This window comes from Peromyscus eremicus, chromosome 19 (genome assembly GCF_949786415.1).
Source record: "Peromyscus eremicus chromosome 19, PerEre_H2_v1, whole genome shotgun sequence".
NCBI classification, from domain to species: Eukaryota; Metazoa; Chordata; class Mammalia; order Rodentia; family Cricetidae; genus Peromyscus; species Peromyscus eremicus.
Genome location: NC_081435.1, coordinates 22,050,951 through 22,076,955, shown reverse-complemented (window position 1 = coordinate 22,076,955; position 26,005 = coordinate 22,050,951). Strand labels below are relative to the sequence as shown.

Genomic DNA, 26,005 nt, shown 5'->3' with positions numbered 1-26,005 from the left:
AGTTGGCACCAGAAAAATCCCGTGCCAGCTGCTGAGGAAATAATATACCAGGAGCTGGCAGGCAACAGCATTTGCAAAGCCAACAGGTATGGATGCACAGTGTGATACCCGAGAAGCCTCAGAGGGGATGTGACCACAGAAGTGTTCTCATCTAGGGTCCTCGAAGGTGGCAGAGAGTGCTAGGAAGAGCTTCTCTTGTCAAAAAAAAAAAAAAAACAAAAAAAAACTAAAGACAAATTTGAGTAAGCAATGAACTCAGATCTAGCTCAAGTTACCCTAGATACCACACAGGAGGAGACTACAGCCATAAGGAAGTGGGTTTCTGGCTCGCATTCCCTAACATCACAGGAAAGGGCAATGGTGTGCATCTGAAAAGAAGAACACTTTCCTCAGACTCTGAAGTCAGGCAGGTTCCAGAGGGAGGAGGGGTGCAGGGATGCCTCAGCTGCCATTACCAATATCACAGATGGGGTGGCGTAAACAACAGGCATTTTCTTCTGTGGTTCTGGAAAGTGGAGTCTGATACCAAGTGCCATCTTGGCTCTTGTGAGGCTTGGCTTGCAGATGTCTGCCTTGTCACTGTGTCCTCAAATGACAGAGAGAGGAAAGGGCACGCGAGTTCTCTTGTTCCCAGCATGAGGGCCTGTTCTCAGCACCCTGTACAACCTGAATCACCTATCGCAGGCTCCTGTATGGGTGTACGCACACCGAGGCCTATGGCTTCAACATACGTGGGGAAATAAAAACGTCCATTCTGTAACATGGGGAGACACATAGATAAGGAAAGGAACTTAAGCTCTGGTGGAATGAAGAAGATAAAGAGAAATCAGGGGGGCCTGTAAGATGAGGTGTAACCGGACTTAAAAAGAAAAAGAAGCAGCATGCCTAAGCACATGTGGCCCCCTTCTGTCCCTTGGGATCCTATTCGTCCTGTGCATAATTTCTTTCACCAGCTTCTGTCTGTGAAAATAAATGTGGGAATATTCAAGTTTTCAGAATAATTTTTTTCAGAATAATTTTAAACTGCATTAAAATCATGAAGATGAAGCTAATGATTCTACTTGAATACTGAGGACTGATTTAATTCTTTGAATAAAAGAAGTACTGACTCAATGTCTTTTGAATAATATCTCCAAATCCCCATAGACATAGAACAGACAATATATGCTCCTTTCTCCTCCGTGGCCCTCTGTATACAGGCTGTGCTGTATCCTACCGTGGTTGAGGGATGGATCACAAGAACACATGTTGTAGGATATTGCTAACCAGTCACAGAGTCACAAACCAGTGTGCGCCAAGCTTTGTTAAGAATGAATGTTAAGCCGGGTGGTGGTGGCGCACGCCTTTAATCCCAGCACTTGGGAGGCAGAGCCAGGCGGATCTCTGTGAGTTCGAGGCCGGCCTGGGCTACCAAGTGAGTTCCAGGAAAGGCGCAAAGCTACACAGAGAAACCCTGTCTCAAAACACCAAAAAAAAAAAAAAAAAAAAAAAAAAAAAAAAAAAAAAAAATGAATGTTAAATACAAACCCAGGCGGGATGGGGAAAGCCAGGAAATGCACCTTCTTGCTAAACTCACCTTAAAAATCCACCATTGTAAGCATTTGTGTAGTCCACTAAAAGGCACAAAAATTAGCAAACTTAAGTCAAAAAGCACAAAATCAGAATAAAACTATTCAATGGTCCTCCAACATTTTGTAAGACTTAGGAGCTTCCAGACACATTTACTCTATGAGCCAGCTCTGTTTCCCAACACAAGAAAACAACCAAGGTCACCATGGAGCAGGCCACAGTTACTCTGACATTTCAAAGAGAGGGTGCTGCAGGACACAGTAGGCTGGCAGACTGAGCTTCTCTGCTGCCCAACGCAAGTATACAACAAAGGTCACCCACAGAAGGTCACTGTTACCCTGACATTTCACAGAGGGGTCGTACAGGATACAGTAGGCTGATGTGGATCAGAGCCCCTTAGGTTCAAGGGGATTAACATGTGGAAATCCTATTGGCACAGACTGGTCACTACTCCATACATCTTTAATAAGTGTTCTCTATGTGCCGGGTATTATGAATAGGGAGACAGACTAGAGGCTAGACCCACAGCAGCCTACGTTCTTGAGAGAGGGACAAGCAAATAAGTGTTGAAAGGGGATCTGGGAAGAGTTGGAAGAACGGAAACCATAATCAGAATATATTGCAATGTTCTGGACTAGGTTGCCATGAGGAAATTTTCATGAAAGAAAATAGATTCAAATCCTCGTTTTTGTTTTTTTTTCTGCAACTCCCTGCCTCACTCCTGCATCATGTGTATTTCATACGCTATTCCAGAAACATCTCCTAAGCACTTAAATGGAGCAGGAACTAGGCTAAGGACTGACTTGGTAGTGTGAATGAAAGATGTGTAAACGACAGAGGTTCTCTGTCCGATGAGCAGACACTCCGCTGGCAAAGAGGACAGGCCATTTACTGTAATCACACAAACACAGGCGAGAACATAGAAACCTGTGTGACGGCAACCGTTGAGGGCAACAGTCCAGAGAAGTGCGTTTCAGGCCCTAGATGTCTCACGCGCACAGCACAGACATACAAAGCCCAGGACAGATCCACTCCGCCAAGGATGAAACGAACTGCCTCATGGTTGAACTTCGAGTTCCTCGACCGTAAGACGGTGCCCGCGGCAATCATTCTGTGGTGGTGTCAGGAGTGTATGAAAGACAGTAGAACCAGGTCAAGGTCCTGGTTAACATCTCATGTTGGGGATGAGAAAGACAAGTGGTGGTAAATAAGGCTAGCAGGCAAGCTGAAGTCTGACTCTTGAAAAGACCTGGTGAGATACAAATCCTGCCCACATTCAACTTGGAATCATCATCCTCTATTTCCTATCTACCAGCCATCTAGAGAATGATATTTAGTCCACACAGTAGGCATGGCGCTACGTGTTTTACATATGCAATCAAAGTCAGCTGTCATAGCAAGTCTGAATGCCCTACCACCCTTCTCTGACAGGTGACACTGAGGACCAGTTTTATGCCCAAGAAGCATAACGTCAGGTAGCAACTTCATCCTGCTTGTCACTGTCTTGGTCCCTATCAGCAGTCCTCACCTACTCCACTGTCCAGGATCGTCTCTTGGAGCTGCGCCTCAGAGCCATCCTGAGTATTTGCCTATGCAACCATCCGCTTTGAGGATCCCCACTTCCACCGGCCTGAGGTGAGGACAGCGCTCTCGAGCCAGACCTGCCACTCCACTTCCTCTGCACCTCTGTGTTTTATAGAGCAGTATTGGTTTTCTGGAACAGACTGGTAATCTCCCCGGATTTCCACTTCACTAAAAGGCACACACTAGAATGAAAAGCTCTTGTTCATTGTGTTGTTAGCTCACCTCTGGCTACAGGCTGCATGTGATAAGAACAAGCTTATCTCATTGGATATTTTAATTAGCTTGTACGTTCACATCAAAGGAAGAAGGACAGGAGGGGTCCCCAAGGAGCCACTGAAATTGTTTCTTCTACAAAAGAAATCTCTAGTGTTATCACTGAATACTCTAGACCAGACTGGTTTATTGAATTGTGTATTTTGAATTTGGTAATGGTCGATTTTCTCAGTGATTGTCCTGGCAGGGAGCTTTGGAAAGACTATATGAACCACTAGACAAAGTAAGTAGAAATATACTTACATCCTGATCAAGAATAAACTTGAGGTAGGAAGGGTTTGGGAGGAGTTGAGAGAGGAGTAGGGTGTATATGATCAAAATACATTGTATGCACGTATGAAATTATCAAAGAATAAAAATATTATATTAAAAAAGAACTTGAACCAATGCCATAATTAAAGAATGGCTTTGTATAGCTGTTAAGGTCCCAAATACCACAGACTCACTAAGTAACAACTGTCCCTTTAAGACCATACAACAAGTAAGGAAGACCAAGCTAACAACTGCAAGATTCTGATCAAATGTCTCCACTGAACAACACACAGGACTTAAAGTAGGGAAAAGGCATTCATATACTGTCTGCCTTGGAGGTGACACGAAATGTGTGAACATGATTATAAGTTCCCTCAGTATTCTGTCTATGGTTATGACATTGGACAGTCTGCTCTAATTCTCCTTTTATTTTTCAGAGAAAAACTTTCATACCTGCTGAATTTTTCAGCCATAAAGCCTTGAAGCATGACTTATTGCGCAGGTGATGACCGTGTACTTATTAACAGCGTTAAGCTTAATATCCTGGTACTAATGCCTGCAATTCTCTAAGCACTGCTCAGGAACATTTCGGGCCAATATTCCTTGAGCTGGCTAAGCCAAGTGAGAGTAAAATTTTTCATGAATCAAGTCATTTAATCAACACCGAGGTTCTTGCAAGCAAATAAAAGAACCACTTTCTCCTTTTATTTTGTCATCAAAACTTGACCATCGTTGTTGTTATTGAATTAATTTACCCTCCACCTGATGTGCAAGCTGTATCCCTTCACTCCTTTTTTGTTTTCTTCTCTGTGTCTTTGATTAAAATGACACTAAGTTCTTATCAAAACCCTTCATCGCGTGAAAAAATGCAGAAGAAGCTCACATAGGCATCCACTTCCTCTCTCTGTACAAAAACACACCTTGCAAAACATTATTTCTTTTTTGTTGACATTTTGGTCTGTTGATGCACCTTAAATCCATTCTCCTAAAGTGCAGTGTTTTTAAATGCAAATTTATAATTCATCTCTTAGTCATCCAATAAAATGTTTGGGGGCATAGTTTCCCAAATTGCGTATACTATCTATCTATGATTGCCATGTGTATGTAACTGAAATTTAATTTGCTTTCCAAAGTATCTAAATGCTAAAAATAAAAGCAAAACTTAGAAAAAGAAGCAGATACATCCGCTAATACTTTAATAGTCTGTTTTATCACACATCTCAAGACATGGATATCCCCAACTTAGAGACCACTGCTTTACTTAATGATGTCTTACATAGTTCAACTGTAAAGCCTATTCAAAATAAGGAGTAAGTAATTCTATTTTACAAAAGATTGCTAATTTAGCAGCTGCAGAGATGCCTCAGTTGGTGAAGTCTCTGTCAGACAAGAAGGAGAACCTGAGTTTGGATTCATTCCCAGCATCTACATGGAAAAGCCACGTGTGGTCACCCAAGTTTATAGCCCACTGCTGGGGAAGTGGAGACAGACTGATTCTGGGAGTTCGCTCACCACCCAATCTAGCTGATTGGTGAGTACCAGGTTCAGTGATAGACTCTCGTAAAAGATAGGGTGGAGTGTAATCAAGGCAGACATCTAAGATGCACACAGGCACATACACACACACATACACACACACTTTTAAAAAAAAGATGAGTTATTTGAAGAGGGCCTCAATATAAATGACCTTAATTAGGCCATCCTGAGTTGTACACATAGTACACGGAAGAATTATTTAATATACAGTTGGTTTGTGTTAGTAAGTAGGAACAATTAAAATGTATTAGAGGTGGGGGTGGGGAGATGGCTCCGCAGTTAAGAGCACAGGCTGCTCTTCTAGAGGACCTGTATTCGAGTCTCAGCACCCACATGGTGGCTCACACCCATCTGTAACTCCCGTTCCATGGGATCTGATGCTCTCTTCTGGCCTCCGCAGGCATCAGAAACACAGATGGTGGACAGACATATATGCTGACAAACACTTATATGCATAAAGTAATTTTTTTAATTAAAAAAAGAAAATAAATTATTAGAGGTAAATATTTTATCAGTGGTTTATTCAGCATTTTATTATTTATCACATCAAATATAACAGAAGAGTGAGCACCTTGAACTCTATTTAATTATTATCTACAAGACAACCTCTTTTTTGTTTGTTTGTTTTTTCAGGACAGGGTTTCCCTGTGTAACAACCCTGGCTGTCCTGGAACTCACTCTGTAGACCAGGCTGGCCTTGAACTCAAGAGCTCTGCCTGCCTCTGCTCCAGAGTGCTGGGATTAAAGGTGTGTGCCACCACCACCTGGCCCAAACAAACTCTTATCAATAATCTTTGGATGAGAACTGATGGCTATTTCTACTTACTAATATTTATTAACTATGTATTAAATCATTCTTCCATAAAAATTTACGTTAAGCACACGTTAAGTAAAGGTTGCAACAGCTTTAGGTGAGGTAGCTTCAGTCGTCAGAATCAAAGAGAAGAAGCAGAAATGACAAAAATGGAGGGATGGAACCAGCCGATGGGCTACCCAGGCAAGAGCAATGGCTGCGGCTACATCAGTGAGACTAGCAATAGAACATGTGTGCCTTCGAAAGTCTGTTTACACACTGAAAACTAATATTATGTTGGTGCTTTTAAAGTGAACAGGGCATCCAATAAGGTTCCTTAAATGGATAAAGAGATTAGTGTCATTTTAACACCAAATCCTCATGTAACTGAAATGTTGAAACGTAGGTAGTTTGTGTAAGTCAGAAAACTACAAAGTCTAGCAACTTTTTGATTTTTCAGAGCATAACTTTTACACTTTGAAATAGTTTTTTTTTTTTTTTTTTAATAACAAAGACTAGTTTGTGTAGCCAGGCATAGTGGCGCACGCCTTTAATCCCAACACTCGGGAGGCAGAGGTAGATGGATCTCTGTGAGTTCTAGGCCAGCCTGGTCTACAACGTGAGTTCCAGGACAGTCAGGGCTACACAGAGAAACCCTGTCTTGAAAAAACAAAACAAAACAAAACAAGACTAATTTGTGCGGTGAACACTGCATGTGATTCACTGCAGTGTAACATTTCCTTGGAACCAGAAACATGCATGGCCCCAGTGCATGCAGTTCGCTTGCAATGACTTCTGACACCTAACCCACATGTTCTGTTTCCCTTTCCTGGCTCCTTTAAGGTTTAGTTAACAGATCTCAACCCAATACTCGCCCCTTTCTTACCTAGTCACAGGTTATCGGGGATGTTTTAGCACATCTCTTTCCGTCTTTGCTTTTATTTTAAACTGTCTTGGTGAGATCTACCTTACACACTCCCATGTTTTATCCTTATGGGTTAATGACAAGTTCCGAGATCCATAAACTTTGCCAAGACCCCAACTACTTCTATGGCCACCCTTTTCCTCTTTCTCTACAGTTTTTGTTTTCAGTTGCCAAATACTAACCCCCGTTTGGTCTGACACAATTTTCCCTCCCCCAGCTTTACCTGGCATTGTGATGTCCATGCTTTGTGGATTTTGTAAAGTACAATGTGCATCGCCTTAGTTATTGCTATCAGAGAACACAATGACCAAAAGCAGGCTGGGAAGGAAGGGGCTTACATCATCTTACAACTATCAGGTCGTACTCCATCACTGAGGGAAGTCAGAGCAGGAACTCAAGGCGGGATCCTGGAAGTAGGAACTGAAGCAGAGGCCATGGAGAGCTGCTACTTACTGGCTTGCTCCTCATGGCTTGCTCAACCTGCTTTCTTACAGCATTCAAGACCACTTGCTCAGGGGTGGTACCATAACCTCATGGGATGGGCCCACCCACATCAATTGCTTATAGGCCAGTCTTACAGAGGAATTTTCTCGATTAAGATTTCTTCTTCTCAAATGACTCTAGCTTGTATCAAGTTGGGGGGGAAAAAAAGAGAACCAGGACATACATCTTGAGGTTATTCTGCCCTTTTTGGGGTGTGTGCGCATGTTCTGTACCTAGAGTACTCTTTGACAGGGGGTATACATGTTAAATTCCTAGAGAAATTCAAAGTCTGCCACACACCATTAAGACATCCCAAGCCACTCTGTAAGACAGACCACTGTTTAAAAGATTGCTATGGTTCTGCCGCTGGGCATGGTGGCACACACCTTTGTCCTAGGACTCTGGAGGCAGAGGCAGGTGGATCTCTGAGTTCAAGGCCATTCTGGTCTACAGAGTGAGTTCCAGGACATATGGTTCTTATGTCTCTCTCTCTTTCAACTTCTTCCTTATGTTGGTTGTATAAAAGGTATATATTCACATATTGATAATTCTTATCATGAATAAGAGCAGTAAAAAGTAAAAGGCAAGATGTGCTTCACATATATGAATTCTTTTATAAAAACAGGAAGCCTGCACTGTGGTACCACCAAAAGATTTGTAAACAAAATATGACTAAGCTCTGTAGTCACAATACATCAAAATGTACACAGAGAAACAGTACACCTGTAGTAGTGTTTAATTAGGTGCCTTTGCTTATGGTGCATAATTCATTAACTATCCATTCGGTAAATAAGAACATTAGAAAATATGAAATCAAAACTGGATCCACTTTGATAAAATCAATACCAAACTCAAAGTTGTAACTTCATTGACTCCGAATATTGAATATTTCCAAAGTAAAAGCCAATTTTGCCTTAGGAATGGGGTATATAAAATAAAGATGAATTGTTTCATTCTATTTGCAAGGAAACCAAAAATTACACAGCAGGAGCAGCAAAGGCCAATATATTAATATCATATGCCTGTGGATACATATGAAAACAGCTAGTTGGACCCTGTTTCTTCCTATGCAGTAAGCCTTGTAAAGCCTAAGAAACCAGTAGCAAAAAGAAAGTTTAAACCTCACACAACATAAGAACCAAATTAATGATACATCCATTAGAAACTTTGACAACCCTCTCCAGCATAATTTTAGTACACTTATAGAATATAACAGGTTATATAAAAATAATTTTATTTATTTATTCATTTATTTAACTCATGTCTATCATGAATTAGATTTATTGCTGCTGTCTTATTACCAGTAAAGCATGTACTTGAAAGCCTTTCACTATGACAACACACATGGCCAGCATACATTACCTAGGCCCTCATTATTCAAAAGGTCAGATCTCTAACCAAAATAACTTTAGGAGGCATAAAGGCATGGAATTAAACAGTAAGCAATCAAAACACATGGGCGCCCTTCTCCTTTCAGCTGCTCAATCATTCTGGTTGCCTTCGCAAGAAAAAGCTCTATTTGTGTACTATGGTTTAGTCCTGCTAATCTCCAACAATCTCTCTTCTAATGAAGGAAACGATCTTTGAGCTTGTGGCCTTCCACACACAAACACTGCTAGCCACAGTTTAATATTAACGCTCTGCTTTGCTTCAATTTGCTTTTATAATTGCTTCTTAAGATATGATTTGAATTATTATTTCAATGTGGTAAAGATAAACATTCTTGCAAACAAATTTTGCAAGCAAAAAAAAAAGATATTTAAACAAAAATACTAGGTAAGGTACAGTGTACACTGGCAACAAGAGACTTGTCGGTATCACACAGAAATGGGAGAAACCGTTGGTTGCAACTGATGCTCCTTGTTGCTTCTATATGTCTATAAAACTCAAAGTTGTGCAAAAGACTAGCTTCAAGCTTCTAAGACAGGATTGTCGGTGTGGGAAGGAGGCCACATTTGACAATAAGGAGACATATTTTTGGTTATCACAACATGGGAGGAAGGTTTCTGCCAGTAGGTAGAGGCTAGAGACATTGCTAAACATCATGCAATGTGCACGATGGCCTTACAACAAAGAATAATATATCTGGCCCAGAATTAGAATGGAGCGCATGTTAAGAGTCCCTTTCCGTATTTTCACTGGCCCATCCCTACAAATCACTCTTTGCCAAGACACTGTTTCTTTCTTCGTTTGATCTCTGCCACTGACAACGACGGGAATCCTGATCTGAGACATTTCCACTGACGATGATGAAGGGAATCCTGATCTGAGGCGTTCTCTACTTTACACCAGCCACAGCTATGGCTGTCCATTTGCAGTCGGAACGAAGACAATGGACTGTATCGAAGGGTCCGTGTTCTCTATGCATTAATTCTATGCCATGAACACACTTGGACTTCACTTCCTAATGGAGCCTCTGGAGCCATCCATCTGCAGATGCTCTAGTAACTAAGTATAAGAAAAGACAGCCAAGCTAAAGATTAATAGAAATTACAGCAAAGATTTCACTCTTTAGATTTCAAGAAAAGCCGATCTTTGTCCTGTATGATACAGTTCCTTGACTCAGTTAAATAACAATATTTTTCATAATAAATCTAACCATGGGACTTTAAAAAGTCAACATTCTTTTTAATACTTATCTTCCTCCAGAGTGGGGTGTTTTGTTTTTTTTTAACCAAAAACTACTTCTCAGCCAGTGAAAATAAAATGAATAAATAGCAAGGAAGAAGAAAAGACATAAACCAAAAGATGAAGAAGCAGAGGTTGAAACACTCAATACTTTGTTTTCACATGCATTGTTACAAACACACAGTCCACATGCACTTGTGAGGGTAAACCGTTGACAAGAAAAGTCTTTGAAGCTGTTTTGTGGTTCCTCTCCTCTCTTCTCCCTTCACCTCATCTCCAGAAAGGGTTAAAGGCAGACAACACCTGCGTTGGTGTTTTAACCTCAGCCAGTAACAGTTTTCAAAGCGTGTTCTTAAAAGCCGAGATCCTATCACAGCCTTCAACTGACTTAAGGCTCTGTACAAGGAGTTCATTGCCAAATACTTCAGAGGTTGAAATCACCCAGAAAGCAGCTCATGCCCTCAAAGTCATCTTGACTGAACTCCTAAGTCTTATCTTCCTGTGGTGAGTGATAGTGCGGGTGAAACTGAATCCTCTTCAGTTCAGAACCACAGAAGACGGCCAAGAGAAATGTGCCACGTTGTCAGTGGCAGGTGGGGGAGTCCTCACCAACACTACCACTGTGGAGAAGGAAGCCGAAGCTGGGTGGGAGGGGGTCTTGATTATAGACATTTTAAGGGGAAAGATAACATAAGTTTTCCTTCTTCCTAAAAGCACTAGAATGAAGCCCCATCACAACCAAAAGGGTTGTGGCACAGGCCTGTAATTCCTGTCCTCAAGAGGCAGAAGCCAGAGGGTATTACATTGCACACTAGCATTGACTTGTTTCACAAACAAATACCAAGAAGAACCAAAACTGAAAAGAAAAGCAGGGGAGAGAGAGAATTTAAAAAGAGGATACATCCACGTCTGATCTGCTTCATTACACTGAGTCAGTCTCTTTTTAAAATTCTTTAGATACATTTGTGCATTTACTGGAGGAGGAGCATTTGGGCCACGGCAAGCTCATGGAGGCCAGAAAGACAACTTCCGGGAGTCTGTTCTCTCCCTCCACCGTGTACATCCCAAGGAGAGGACTCAGACTGTCAGGTTTTGCAGCAAGGACCTTTACCCACTGAGTGTCTCCTCAGTCCCTTGAGTCGCTCTCTTTAAAATCATTTGCTGAACAGGTGCTAAGTGCAATGTACCGTGCTAGACAATGACTATGTAATTGTCCAAAGAGCAAACTCATGGAGTCTGCCTTCTGGAAGCCATGTCAGTATTCTTGCAAAGAGCCTATACAACATGAGCTTCTATTCTCCCATTTGGTGTCACACCTTGCTCCTGAGCCGACTAAGAATCAATTTTATGGAGAAATTCAGAATTACACTAAAAACCCAAATGAGAAGGAACATGTGAGCACCAAAGAGGCTAAACCATCAGAGCAGAATGTAAAACAGATCAGCTGCCAGCGGCATGCAACAAATGGGCTGTGTAGCCCTGAAAGATGGTGTAAGGAAAAAGCCTGGAACTTGAGAAGTATTAGCCAAGAGAATACCCAAGAAGGTGGTTGGCAAAAGAGAAAGAAGGAAGAAGGAAAAAAGAAAAAAGACAGAGTCTGATGCCTCATCAACCACAGTGTAGACTAAACTGTCCCCTTAAGATTCATATGCTGATAAAACCATGAATGTATATCTGGCGTGAAAGTAGCAGTAAAACTTTCCAGGGGAACAAAGGAAACTAACGGGAATGTAGATTGAGAAAGGAGAGTAGATGAATATAGGGACATGCTCAATGAAATATATATATATGTAAATAATCTTACATAGCACAGTAACATGTACAAATTAGAAGTTCATATGTTGAAACCTATCCTCAGGTATGGCAGCTGGAATATGGTCTTTGGGAAGAGGTTATGCTTAGAATCAACTCCTGAAGATGGAACTCTCAAGACAGGATGAATGATTTTATAAGAAGAGGCACCAAGGAGCTTAGAGAAATTGTTTTAATATATATTATTACATATGTTAGAATACTACACACACACACACACACACACACACACACACACACACACACACGTACATCCTCTTCCTTTCTATCTTCTGAGAACAGAGCAGAAGATGGCAAGACAGGAAGAAAGCTCTCACTGGGGTAAATAAATTAGCCAGCATCTTGGTTTTGAACCCCTGTCCTCCAGATCTATGAAAAACAAACGTTTGTGGTTTAAGTCACCCAGGGATTTGTTGTTGAAGTCCAAGCAAACAGAGCTAAGACAATCGAAGAGCACTGGCTGAAGTCCTTCTAGAAAAGACCCACTTGTGTTTCCTCACAAGAAGCATTTGCTGGGCCAGAGTTCACAGTCACTGTTAGAACACAGCTCTTTCACTCTCCAAGTTCCTTCCCTCCACACTTACGCTTCCCCTGGCACAAGCTCCCTTTCTCAGCTAGTTCAGACTCCAGGGTGCCCAGTGGATCTTTTGCAGACACCCGTGTTTTCTCAAAATTTTGGAAGGGAAAATCTAATAAGGACTTGGAGGCAAGGAAAGAAGGATTTTTCTCCACAGAGCTCTGCCAAACGGACACTGCCCAGGGCAACGTTGCCAAATGGTCTCCAAGATACTATGTTAAAGGACTCTGCCTCATAGTTTAATCTGGCATGCTCATATTTATGTCCAAAAATACCATTTTCTAACTGAGCCACAACTTGTTAGCAGGATGTCAGACAACATGAGTTCAGCAAATATTCTGAATAAAATAGAACACAATGAAATAATATAAAACATAAAATACTGGAATATATTGCTGACAGTAAGAGTAAGCATTATTTGGTGAAATTGTTTCTCTTCTACGCAAACGAACACACAGCTCACTATTTAAAATAGATTTGTATCCTAAACAATAATAGATACAACTGGATAAGACAGACAGACAGATAGATAACTGAGTTGTCACAGAAACACATTTTTTTAATTAATGAATTTAGTCTGGTGGGGTCCTAAAGGTCACAAACCTAAGGCAACTGTAGAAAAACATGCAGAATAATTTAACACATTTTTTTAAGTCAGGTGGTCTAATATTTGGTTTTCTGGATTTGGATGTTTGGGAACCAGCTGAGTTCATTAGAAACATCCCTCCAATATGGCACAACAAGTCTAAACAAAAGACAGACCCAACTGAAATCAGGATGTGGGTTTGGGTCCACAAGGCCAAACCCTCACCACAGAGCAGGGCAAGCCAAATCTTGCCTTCCCATTCACCAAACCACTGAGAGGAATGTAAGTCAGAGGTAAGCTCTCTGCTCCATTAGAAAAGCCTTTAGAATGTCAGTCTCTCAAATCACTGGGCAGAAGACCAACTGCTCTCTAGGTGTGGATCCCTGCATAGGATCATGGCTAGCTCATATTTTTGAGTAGCTTTGTTGATACATTGTGACTTTTGTAAACTTAACAAGCTCTATAAATACCAAAATATTTTCAATTTTGATTTTAGGGGGAAAAAAAATTGGCTTGCCTGACACTTTCAAATAACTCATTCTTAGGCCTACACATACCACCAAAAAAAGGTTAATCTCTTAACAGCCATCCTGTGCTGGATGGCTACAAATGGATCATCTGTCAATGCCTGCTTTCTATAAGCACTCTCCAGGGCAGTAGTTCTCAACCTGTGGGCTGTGGCCCCTTTGGGGGATGGGGGGAGTCACATATCAGATATTTATATGACAATTCATAACAGTAGTAAAACTGCAGTTATGAAGTAGCAATGGAAAGAATTTCATGGTTGGGGTCACCACAGCATGACAAACTGTATCACAGGGTCACAAGCATTAGGAAGATTGAGAACCACTGGTTCAGGGGCTTCAGGTTTTCACAGCTTCAGGAATTTAACTCCACTTGACTTTCCAGACACACTCTCCGGGTATATTGTCCATGTGGCCTTGACTTCAACTTTTTTGAAATCAGGAGTCACCGGTCTGTAACAGACACTTTTAGGAGATGAAGAAAGAAATCCCCAATTCGTCTAAAGGGGAGTGTCTACACTGAACCAATCCACACCAACCACAGTGGCCCCTCCCAGCACTAGAACGTTGCTGACCGAGCATCATACTGACAACTGAGCATGAAAGAATCAAGTCTTTTGGCTTTGGAGTCACCTCTGGCCCCAGATTTGGCCCAAGACGGAAAGAAAAATCTTGAGATCCATTCAGGTGAGCTCAAATTGATAACTAGTGCAAAGAGCAAACAGATCTTTGTGGTTCAGTGTGTACAAAAGTTCTGCAGCTTCCTAGTTCTATAGATCCTTAATAATTACAGCCGGCACACCAGTTGGCTCATGCTTTAGGTTTATTACATTGAAAAAATAACTTAGATTATGAAGTGAAAATATCTTTCTATCCTAACCACATGCTGTGAGCTCACTGCTCACCAACACTGCCATCTACAGAGAACACACCCAGCACTGGGCACTGCTGCTGGAGAGGAGACCAGAAGTGCAACTTTTAGTGGTTATGGTTTTTCTTCTTAAAATGTGTGAATCTGGTGACTGTAGGGTAACAAAGAGACGATCTGGCAAGGCAAGTCTCAGCAGCTTATAGTACATTTATAAGCATAACCCCAAAGGAACGCAAACCGTAGGGCCAAAGCAAAACCAAGCAAACTTCCAAAACTGCTTCCCTGTGAGATCCACCATCGCATGTATGTGTCCGATTGGAAGTTTGTTTGTTTGTTTGGGTTTTTTTTCCCCCTATAAATTCTCCCACTTCTCAAATCAGAGTGTTTGATGTGATGTCAAAGCTTATTTGTGTAATTAGTAAGTGGGAATGTGTTCCAGGCTCCTGGGGTGTTGCTCAGATGGGCTGTGGGGCCATCCCCTCAGCTGCAGCCAGCACTTCCTCCCTACCTGGCAACTTCTAAAGCACCCAGTTACCAATTTTAAGTAGATTATCTCTTTAATCAGAAGTTTATACCACAACACTGCAGCACATCACACAAGTGTGATTTCTTGAACCCCCCCCCCAAAAAAATATCAATTGCTATCTCACTTCAGCCTCCCACTGCCTTCAGATGAACACCCAGAAACATGACTCAAAAATGGACACGGACATTTGCATTCCTCAATGCTCAAATAGCTTGAGAATTTTTAAACAGTAAGAAAAATAAATGAATTGCCTTTCGAAAGTTTTACCTTTTTACACACCACTTGTACTCAGTAAAGGCAACTTAGAGGGAGCAAATCCTTCCCACTAAGTACGAACACTGAGAATCCAGTGTCATCGTCTCTTAAGAGCATCAAAAAAAATTAAAATTAAAAAACTGTTAGATAAACTACTACCAGCAAAGGAAGAATGAAAATTAAATTGCGGGGGGGGGGGGGGAGTTACAACTTGGCAACAGTTGAAATGGTGTTCAGATTTCCTCTGATGGAAGCTTTGCACTTAAACAGTACTGAAAACAAGTCTCCTTAAGTGCATATGGACAAGAGAGAAGAAGTGAGGGACAGGAGAGGGAAATAATTTTCAGTGGATAAAGATCTGAGAACATCCGGAACCCATCTCAAGGTAAGACTGCTACCTGTTTAGATCTTCAGAGAGGGCATGAGGGGGCGCATCTGCTTTCCCAACGGGATGGCTTTTTTGCATACACGATTTAAATAAACCACTCCAGCACATGAAAGAAGAGCCTCAGACCTCTTCTCACTAATTACCCCTGCCTGGCCCTCATGAGCTGCTTCCTCTTTAAAGCCCCACTACTTCATTACTCTGCCTTTAACTCTCCTAAATGATTCATTCTCGCCTTCTCCTGAGCACACGCTGCAGGGAAGCTAGTATTTAGGTTAAATTTCTAGTGCCACTTGCTTTGGAGAGCTTGGTGAGGGGAAGCAGGAAGAATCTAATTTAATAATTCCATCACGATGTAGAGGGGGCACACTGCTGTCCCCAACCCAAAACTAACTAGACACACAAGTCGCTCTCACAAACTATAATCTGAGCAAAGACACTAATTAGGAAAGCAGAGTCCACGTGCGGTGAGAGATATCACCCAAGTGGCAGCCAGTTCCACGCTGGGAGGGCGGGAGAGTCTGGCGGATGCTCGCAGCTGCACCGGCCTAGGCGCTCTGGGGAGAGCCTGGTTGCCTCGTACTAGAGACTTAGCTCTTGCCCAGACACTGCCTGGGCAGGGGAGAGATTAAAGGCAGAGGAGGCTAGTCCGACACCCTCACCCTCGGGAGGTGTCGCAGCCAGAGGGACAACTAGCGTGCACGCTGCAGGCGTTCCCAGCCCCAGCCCGCGCCTCCACGCTCCGCCTGGTCCCTCGTCTTACCGTCCCAGCTCTGACTCCACCTCGAAGAAATTGCTCAGAGCATCCCGGTTGGAGCCGTCGATCCAGTAATCCGGAACGAGGTTCCCAGACCCCGGGCCACTGCCGGTGACCGAGGAGCAGGACGAGGAACAGGAGGGCACCGTGACTTTCAGCATCTTAGCCGCGGGACTCCGGAAGCCGCCGCCGCCGCCGCCGCCGCCGCCGCTGCCCGAGCTGGAGCCGCCAGCCGCCGCCGCCTGCAACACGGGAGCGAGAGGAGGCGTCCTTCAGCGCGCACACGCCCACCGCCGCGCCGGGCTGCGGCTCGCCTCCGCGCTCGGGAGCGGGAGCGAGGGCGGGCGGAGAGGCTGAGACCGAGAGCACCGGTGCAGGGGAACCCGGAGCCACCGGCAGCCGGCAGAGACCAGGCAGGGCGCCGCAGAGCTCAGGCGCCCTCCCCCTCGCTCCCGCCGCCCCACCTCCGCGCCTCCCTCCCGCTTGCCCTGCCAGCCCCCTCCCTGTGCTCCTCTCCCAGGCTGTGGCTGCCGCCGGCCACCTATCATAGCCTTTGCAAATCCAGGAGCTTGGGGAAGACACTAGGACCCCGGGCATGCATCTTGCCGCACGCCCTCCGGCAGGAGCCGGCAGCCTAGAAGGAGACCGCTCTGTCGGAGGCGAGCTCCGCGAGTGGAGGCCACCAAGTGCATGGTGAGAAAGGAACCTGGTCATTGTTGGCGAAACTCATGTTTCCTGGAGCGTGGCTCGAAGCGGGCGAGTCCCTTCCACCTTGCACCAGCTAGCCAGCCACCCCTCGCTGGTCCCTATGTCAGAGCTTGTGTGGATGATGGAGGAGGGTGTCCTATGGTTGCCAGCTCCTGTCAGGCCTTCTCTGCTGGAACTCAGTGCACACTGGAGACGGAAGGGCCTAGGTCCATGCTGACCTGACTCACCTTTGAGTGAAGTCTTCAGTTTGTCATCGCTGCTGGTGGTACTGTCGCCTCTGGCTCTGCTGGAACTCCTAAAAGGGCACACACTTGGCTGTGTCTAGTTCAATTTCAGCATCTGAAGGCCAGCGGCCGAAAGGGCTCAAAGAAAGGCCCCTGAGAAGCCAACGGGGCGAACCTGCCTTGAGGCAGGACCTGTCACCGTTCTTGACAGAGAAGGTTGCTACAGTTAAGAGCTTTTTTTCTTCCCACGAGCTGTACCCCATCATAAGCATTCTAATGTCCATCCATCATCTGCCATGGCGATTTTAAGTACTGGTTGAAGAGATACCTTTGGGCTTTATTTCTTCTCAGATTTCAACAAAGATAAACAATTAGTTGTTACGTTGTTGTTGTTGTTGTTGTTGTGTGTGTGTGTGTGTGTGTGTGCAATAGTTACTACCACATCTGATTTCCAGCTAAACGGCTCCTAGACCATTTAATACTACAAGATATTAGGGATTTTTTTTTCTATCTTTTCCCCAATGTGTACTAAACTCTTCTCAGCAAATCTCCATTCCTGAAAGCATCCGTCACAAATACGTTCCAATATTTTCCTCTAATTTGTTGAGATAGTGCTTACATGCTGGTGAAATTTCCACCGCCAAAACAAAACAGTCAATTGTAATAGGAGTGCTTGCCCTAGTTGATAGGAAATGAAAACTCAATGCAGAACTATTCCTTGGGGGTGATGATGGTGAGAAAATGCTCAAACTACAACGCTCTACAAGTAGCAAATATGTGAAAGGTTGATTCCAGGTCCAGTACATACTGAGTTATTTGGTGAGAGACTGAAAACACACCGCTTCACTAAATCTTCATGTGAACATATCAAGCTCATAAACAAAGCAAGATAAATGTTGTCAAAATTCTGGTGCTCACGGAGTAAGTTTCTCTTAGCTGGCAGTGATGGTTGGAAAGACAGGCATGACTTTGTTGCTAGGCTATTTGTAATCACAGCCCTTTGAGGCAAGCGCCTCAGAGGCAGCAGTGGCTGTAAATGCGTGTCTGCTGTAAACTACTTTACAACGTGGATCCAAAGCAAGTACACCACACTGAAGATATGGTGACCCCATTGTGTCCCTAAATTTTTTAAAACAATGGTTGGAGAAAGAGCCCGTGCGTGGTATAGAGGTGCTCATAGGAATGATATTTACATTTGTCACAAGCTTAGTCATTTGTCTCCTATTCTTTTCACAAATGACTTTTGGGGGGGAAATGCAACAAAGTAAAGTTTAACAAGAGGACATTACACTCTTATTTCACTTCCTGTGTTTTCAGTTACCTGCAGCAAACTGAAGTGTGAAAATATTAGATGGAAAATTCCAGAAATGAACAGTTTGGACGTTTTAAATTCTCTACTGTCCTAGAAGGCACGATGAACTCTGTGCTATGCTACTCTGGCCTAACCAAGATGTGAATCACTCTTTTGCCCAGTGTATCCTCCCGCTATATGCTGCTCTCATCCTAGCTCAACAGTGTCGTGTACTGGGAAAAGGAGAATTGATGCAGAGTTCAGAGCTACCTGTGGCTTCAGGCATCCACTGGAAGTCTTGGAACGTATGCTTCGTGGAAGGCAGTGGGGAGGTGATGTATTTTGTTTAATCCTTGAAGCTCCCTTTTTCATTTTAGACAGATGAATATGAAATAGCATTATTTTAAAGCAAGTGAAACAAAGATTAAATACATGAAGTTTATCATTTTTGCTAAGTCTTGACTAAAATGAAAAGAAACGGAAATAGAAATAAATCAGAAGAACTACTGTTAACTAAACCTTGACCGTACGGACAAACAATAATAGACTCATATTTTGAAGACGTGGAATCCAGACTTGGAGGAGAAACAGCTCATAAGAAAAATCCAATTCTTACCACGGGAGATCAAGAAATGCTTTGGAGCGGGAAACAGAGAACAAGACACTGGACAGATGTGTTTAAAGGCATTCTATGGCCCTGACATGCCTAGCCATTCCAAACACACCATCTCCAAAGCCTAAAAGAAAACAACAGATCTGATTCTGTAAATATTGAACAAGGTTAAAGTTTTGTTTTAGGTCAGATGACACAGCTGATTCCATACTCAAAACAGAAATTAAGTTGAATTCTGGGGATTCAGCGTGCGACACATATACCTGTACACTCATGAGATGCTGACATATTATTGTCTTATATGTTTCCCGTCCCCATCCATACAGAGACTGGACGATTCTTCACTGGAAAATAGAACAATACAAGGTCATTGAGAACTGCAAGACCAGTAACTGGGGTATTGCCAACAAAACAGCCTGACTTCCGTTCACTTTCAGTCTGAGAAATCAAAGTGAGAGCCTTTACATGGTAAAATTACATGGTAGGTAGTGCTCTACCACTGAGCTACATGGCCACTCCTTATGATTTCTGTGAATCATCCACCATTAAACAGGTTCGTCAATCTCGAGTATCAGAGGACCTAGTTGATGGGTAATTAAATGGTCCGTTCTAACACATGAGTGGACCATTTCTCGTTCTGATAATGGCAAAGCAGGTTGTATAATTCTCCTGTATATAAAAATTATTTATCCTGGTCTACATGTAACAGTTATTAAAGTGTTCAGAGTAACAACAAAATTGGGATGAAATGAGAAATATGTCACCCACAGAAAAAGAAACTCTTTTGAGTGAATTTCAGTCTTCATAACTTTAAGTATCAGACAACAGACATTCCTGCACTGGTTGGATAGTAGAAACTGAGAAGAAGTTTACAGGGGGGAAAATGGACCACAGTAGAGAAATTTACATCTACACATAATCTGTGCTAAAAGAGCAGGCTAATCTCTTAAACTGTGGAAATGTGTGCTAACTTTCAATAGTACCAGAAAAAAAAAAAAAAAAATGGTAACCAGAACGATAAAGAGCTAAGGGGAAAGTGCATGGTTTGAAGTACAAGTTACGGCAACCTGGACTGGAGACGTGGCTCAGTGGTTAAGAGCATTGACTGTTCTTCCAGAGGACCCAAGTTCAATTCCCAGCCCTCACATGGCAGCTCACAACTGTAACTCCAGTTCCAGGGGACCTGACACCCTCACACACACATGCATGCAGGCAAAAACACCAGTACACACAAAGTAAGTAATTTTTAAAAAACAAAAAATGTTAAACCAAGTTAAATGTGTATTTGAGTGAAGGAATTAAGAAATAAGTTTGTATGAGAAATATAACAATTTGAATCTCTTCAGCTAGCATATAATTTTAAAAAATTGCTAGACACGTAAAATGATAAGAAAATGTGAATTGGGGCTGATAGTAAAATTACACAAACTAATTCCAAGATGATTCATAGCTTGATACTGATGAAGAAAGATTTAAAACAGAAACTGTACGTGTTTAAATAATTAAAAGGAAAGGAGTTATAATGAGAAAAAAGCTCGAAGTTCCTACCAGAGAACTGGAAAATTTTCAAAAGAATTGTTGGCGATTTTAGGAGCGATAACAAATCATCTGAATTTTAGAAGTTACATGAAAAGGACTCAAGAAGACTTCGGTTTACAGAGAGAAGGGCAGGTGGACTTAACATCAGGTCTAGTATCCAATGCCTAAGGCAGAGCTCAGTAACCTTCACCTCCTTATGTTCATGTCTGAGTTTCCCTCCCACACTGAGCCATGGCTGGTCTAGGTGAAAAGCAGAATATGATGGACGTGCAGGTCATAAAGGCAGAGCAGATGATGTCTTTCTTCCTTTATGTGCTCACTCTGAAGAAAGGACACTCAAGCAGACACATGCAAACTCCTAGAAAGAGGACACGACTCTCCAGCTAAGTAACTGAGCTACCACAGGAGGAGATTCCAAACTCCACCCAAGCCTAAGGTGACTTCAGCCCCAGCAAGCGTCTGACTACAAATCCACAGGACTGAGTCAAAGTAGTTCAAATGAGATAGATAGTTGATCATTCGTAATAACTTGCAATTCTGCATACAAGGAAATCGTAAGAGGTGAATGAATACTGCTGCTTCAAAGCAGTAGATTTTGGATTAACTTTTATTCAACAGTAAAGAACTAGTAAAATAGAGTTATTATCTAACCCAGGAAACAAAAAGAGAAAACACTGAAAGAATAAGCAAGAAACTGGTTTGTAGGGCAATATTATTATTTCTTATTTACGAATGAGACTCTTGAAGAAATAGGAGATAGACAAGGGCAGAAAATTTACTAGGAAAAACTATAGGCTGAAATTTCCATCAGATTTAGTGAAATAACATTAGTTATAGATCCAAGAATGTCAACAAACTAAACAGTAAGTAGAAATAACACCATCTGTGTCAAGCATTTGAAATCAGGAGGTGTTTTTGTTAAGTTTGGATGTCTCCATATTTCACATTTAGGGAAGAAATAATACAAAAACACATTGCTGCTCTTCAAAAATAAGGTAGCCTTTTAAAAAATTCAGTTCTAATTTGTGGTGCCCATATATTCCTGGATGTGTGGCCTTCTAATGGAGTGTGGTCAGTTTACCAGGGGCTACACTTTTTTAAATATATTTATTTTATGTGTATCTATTTTTGTCTGCATGTATTCTAAACACTGCATGTATACGGTGTCCATAGAGGTGAGTAGAGAGCATTGTACCCCTGGAACTAGAGTTAAAGACAGTTGTGAGCAGACACGGGGTACTAAGGAACTGAAATCGGGTCCTCTGGAAGAGCCACAAGTGCTATTGACCACCGAGCCATCCCTCCAGTCCTGAAGAGCTAGCTGCACTCTTAAAAACTGACTCTCCTTTGTTGTGGAATATTTATGCTGTGGAGCACTTGTTTAACGATGCAAAGATGTGTTGGGCTGTCTAAAACACCTGATTGGTCTACTGAAGAGCTGAAAAGCCAATAGCAAGGCAGGAGAAAGGATAGGCAGGGCTGGCAGGCAGAGAGAATAAATGGGAGAAGAAATCTGGGAAGAAAGGATCAAGGGGCGAGAGGAGGATGCTAGCGGCCAGCCACCCAGCTACACAGCCAGCCACGGAGTAAGAAGGAAAGAAAGATACACAGAAACAGAAAAAGGTAAAAGCCCAGAGGCAAAAGGTAGATGAGCTAATTTAAGTTAAGAAAAGCTGGCTAGAAATAAGCTAAGCTAAGGTCAGGCATTCATAAGTAAGAATAAGTCTCCGGGGCTCGAGAGATGGCTCAGCGGTTAAGAGCACTGGCTGTTCTTCCAGAGGTCCTGAGTTCAATTCCCAGCAACCACATGGTGGCTCACAACCACCTGTAATGAGATCTGGCGCCCTCTTCTGGCATACATAATAAATAAATAAATAAATCTTTAAAAAAAAAAAAGCAATATTAAAAAAAAATAAAAAATAAAAAATAAAAAAAGAATAAGTCTCCATGTATTTATTTGGGAGCTGGGGGCCTGGCCCCCCAAACAGCTAAGAGTAAAGGGGGAAAAAAATTACACTCCTTCTCCCAGCAGCTATCAATTGTCAATGGTGCTTCAGCTGGGGGTGGGACTTTGCTCTAACTGCCTCCCTCTGTGGTGGAATTTGATCTCACTTGAGCTTATGCTGGTCTTATGTGTGCTGTCACAACTACTGTAGGGTTCTATGTTCAGTTCTCCCGCTGTATCCAGAAGAAACTTCCCTTGTAGACATCTGCTGCCTTTGGCTATTACAGTCTTTACCCTCCTACTTCTTCTGCAATGATTCTCCATCCTCGGAGAAGAGTCTGTGATATAGATGCCCCATGTAGGGCTAAGCATTCCGCAGTCCCTTATTCTCTGAACCTTGACCAGTTGTGGGTCTGTGTGATAATCACCATCTACTGCAAATGGAAACTTCTCTGATGGGTGTGGAGATGTATGGGTGTAATGACAGGTCATTGGGAGATGGTTTAATGCTGTATACATTTAGCACAATAATGGCAGTTGGTCTCCCTTTGGGCCTATGGCTTGTCTATGTCCAGGTTCTTGGCCTATAATGATGCCATTATTAGTGTGGGTTCCATCTTGTAGAGTGGACTTAAAGCAGAAAGTGGACAATTGGTCACATGATGTCTGTGCCACTGTTGTACCCAAAACTGGGTATGTAGGGAAGGGAGGGTAAATCTGGAAGGTGTTGGCAGCAAAAGTAAATATGATCAAAATACATTGTACAAAATTCTGAAAGAACTAATAAAAAATATGGCCCAAAATTAATGAACTTGCTATTGTGATTTAATTTAGAAGATACTTAACTGCTGAAAGAAATAATCCTATACCTCACAAAATGTCTTTTAAAATTGAAATTCAAATATGAATAAACTATGTATAAAAGAACCCAGGGCTGGGGATTCTCACTATAAGGGAATGCGGTTTTGCTGAAGGGAAGTAAAGCAGATAAAAGCCAAGCTACACAGAAAAGCATGAAGAGCAGCAGAAGGAAGCGGGAATGTAAGTGTAAATGGCTTCCTAACGCATTTAGAGACAACACATAGTTCAGACCACAAATTAAAACATTGAATTTATGATTTATACTACACATAGGCATATAATATGGCATAAATACTGGATATAATTCTCTGTATATAGTATTTGGGAAAGATACAAATTAATACCCCCAGCATGAAGATTTATGCTTCTCAGGAGCCAGGGTGGGGTAGAAATGAAGTAAAAAGGACTTGTGGAGCATACAATCTTTTCAGGGATTACAGGATTCTACATAGTGATTAAAACCCTGAAATATGTGTATAAAATCTGTTTACTTTGTTATATGTAGATTGTGTGTCAATAGTAGCATTTAATCAATTGTACATCAGTAATAACAGTTGGAGTATAGTCAATGCTCTAACTTAGGTAAATGCAAAGGACAGCAAATACTGGAAAGAAAAAAGTTTATTTCTTCCAGGAACTGAAATTAATTCAGAATCCTAAACTTTACCACTAAATTTGGCAAAGTCACAGGACACAGAGAGAGAAATAAGTATAAAACAATTCATTAGGGGCTGGGGAGATGATGATTCAATGGTCAAGAGCACTTGCTGCTCTTCCAAAGGACCCAACTTTCATTCCCAGCACCCACACCAAGAGGCTCACAGCCACCTGTAACCATCCAGCTCCAGGAATTCCTCTTCCGGAATTATCAGGCATCTACACACACAGCACACAAAGACACAAACACAACATATATACACACACAAGTAAAAATAAAAATTTAAAAATAAGTTATATTTCTACACACTAAGGCAATAATAAATATAAATATCCCCTATATAATAGAATAAAAGCAAAACAATATGCTTATTCAAGTTTTCAATTTCTCTGTGATTAAAATCATCAAGTATTGCTGACAGAAATTTAAAAAGATACAAATAAATGGGAAGGTAGCGATGTCACTGATGAGAAGATTGAATTTGGTTACAAGCCTGTTCTCTCCCTTCCTGATGGAAGCTGATTTTAACAGGATTTTAATGCCTAAAATCAAGTTTATCCCAAAATATGTTTTGAAAATCCCACAAAACAAAATTGTAAAAGAACAAAGCTGTCCCAATTCAACTTAAGACTTACTGTTGAGCAGCAAAAGTGAATAAATTTAAAGGCAGAAAAAAAATAGGCTAGTAAAAAAATTAGTTCTGAAGTATATACATGTGACTAACTTTTGAAATAATTTTAAGCATTAAGTGGACAAATAATGTATTTTCAATAAATTATAATACAGAAAAATGGGCCCCAACATATTCTTTGTATCACAAATAACATGGATCATAAATCTATGTGTTGAAGCTAGACCCACAGTAACACTCCTGAAAGAAAATGACAAAGAATATCTTCTAGATCCACCTGTAGGGATATCTCAGATATGACTTAATAAGCTTTCTATGCTGTGAATGAAAATTACTTAAAAATTAGAATACAACAAATTTTAAAACTTCTTTATAGCAGGATATATAACTAACTGAGACAAAGCCACAAACTGGGAGTTAATGTTCTCAAGACAAATACTTGAAGAAGATTATACATCAAGAATACGTGAAGTATTTTTAGAAATGAATAAGAAAAAAAATTAACTATACCGTGTAGGGAACAACAAAGAATATTGGAAGAATAAACCATTGTTTAAAATAAACAGGGGCTAGAAAGATGGCTCTGTGGTTAAGAGCACTGGATGCTCTTCCAGAGAAGCCAGGTTCAATTCACACAATTCATAGTGCCTACATGGTGGTCAAAAACATCTGTGATGCCAGTCCCAAGGGAGCCTACATCTTCTGCCTTCTGTGTGTACCAGCCCACATGTGGTACACAGACATAGATTACATCTTCTGCCTTCTGTGTGCACCAGCCCACATGTAATACACAGACATACATGCATGCAAAACACCCATACACATAAAATACAAGTAAATCTCAAAAAAAAAGTAACAAAATACCAGGTTACGGTTTTCCTAAACTCTTCAGAGAAACGAGGTCATAGGATCTACTGACCAACAGAAGACGCACAGAACCCACACAGACAAAATGGATTTAAAAATATACTAAGAAAGCTATAAACTGAACCAGACTCTGATAAGACAGACTCTTCTGACAGTGATTTAAAAATAACTGTGAAGTTAAAAATTCTAATGGAAAAAGTGAAACTGTGAGATTAGTGGGCGATTTCAGCAAAGAGATGAGAATGAAGAGAATCAGAATTTCAAGGAGCAAAAACCCCAGCAGAGCTCAAAGGAAGAATGTCTTCAACTCACCCATCAGTAGATATGATATA

At 41.8% G+C, this 26,005-nt stretch overlaps 1 protein-coding gene and 1 long non-coding RNA gene across 4 annotated transcripts in view; both read right to left on the bottom strand.

Annotated features, from left to right (window-relative positions):
- Camk4 (calcium/calmodulin dependent protein kinase IV) overlaps window positions 1-16,527 on the bottom strand; it is a 221,842-nt gene extending 205,315 nt beyond the window's left edge. The window contains exon 1 of the mRNA XM_059245999.1: window positions 16,343-16,527. Coding sequence (XP_059101982.1) covers window positions 16,343-16,497 — 155 coding nt within the window. The 5' untranslated portion in view covers window positions 16,498-16,527. The remainder of the gene's footprint in view (window positions 1-16,342) is intronic.
- A 740-nt stretch (window positions 16,528-17,267) lies between these two features.
- Window positions 17,268-20,985, bottom strand: LOC131895816 (uncharacterized). Of its 3 annotated transcripts, none has more exons than XR_009375288.1 (4): window positions 20,902-20,966; window positions 19,436-19,516; window positions 18,830-18,922; window positions 17,268-17,339 (listed from the first exon to the last, which is right to left on the bottom strand). It is a non-coding gene; the product is annotated as an uncharacterized LOC131895816 (long non-coding RNA). The 3 variants fall into 3 exon arrangements; XR_009375286.1 differs by having other exon boundaries at window positions 20,721-20,955; XR_009375287.1 differs by lacking the exon at window positions 19,436-19,516 and having other exon boundaries at window positions 20,902-20,985.
- Window positions 20,986-26,005: the final 5,020 nt, after the last annotated feature.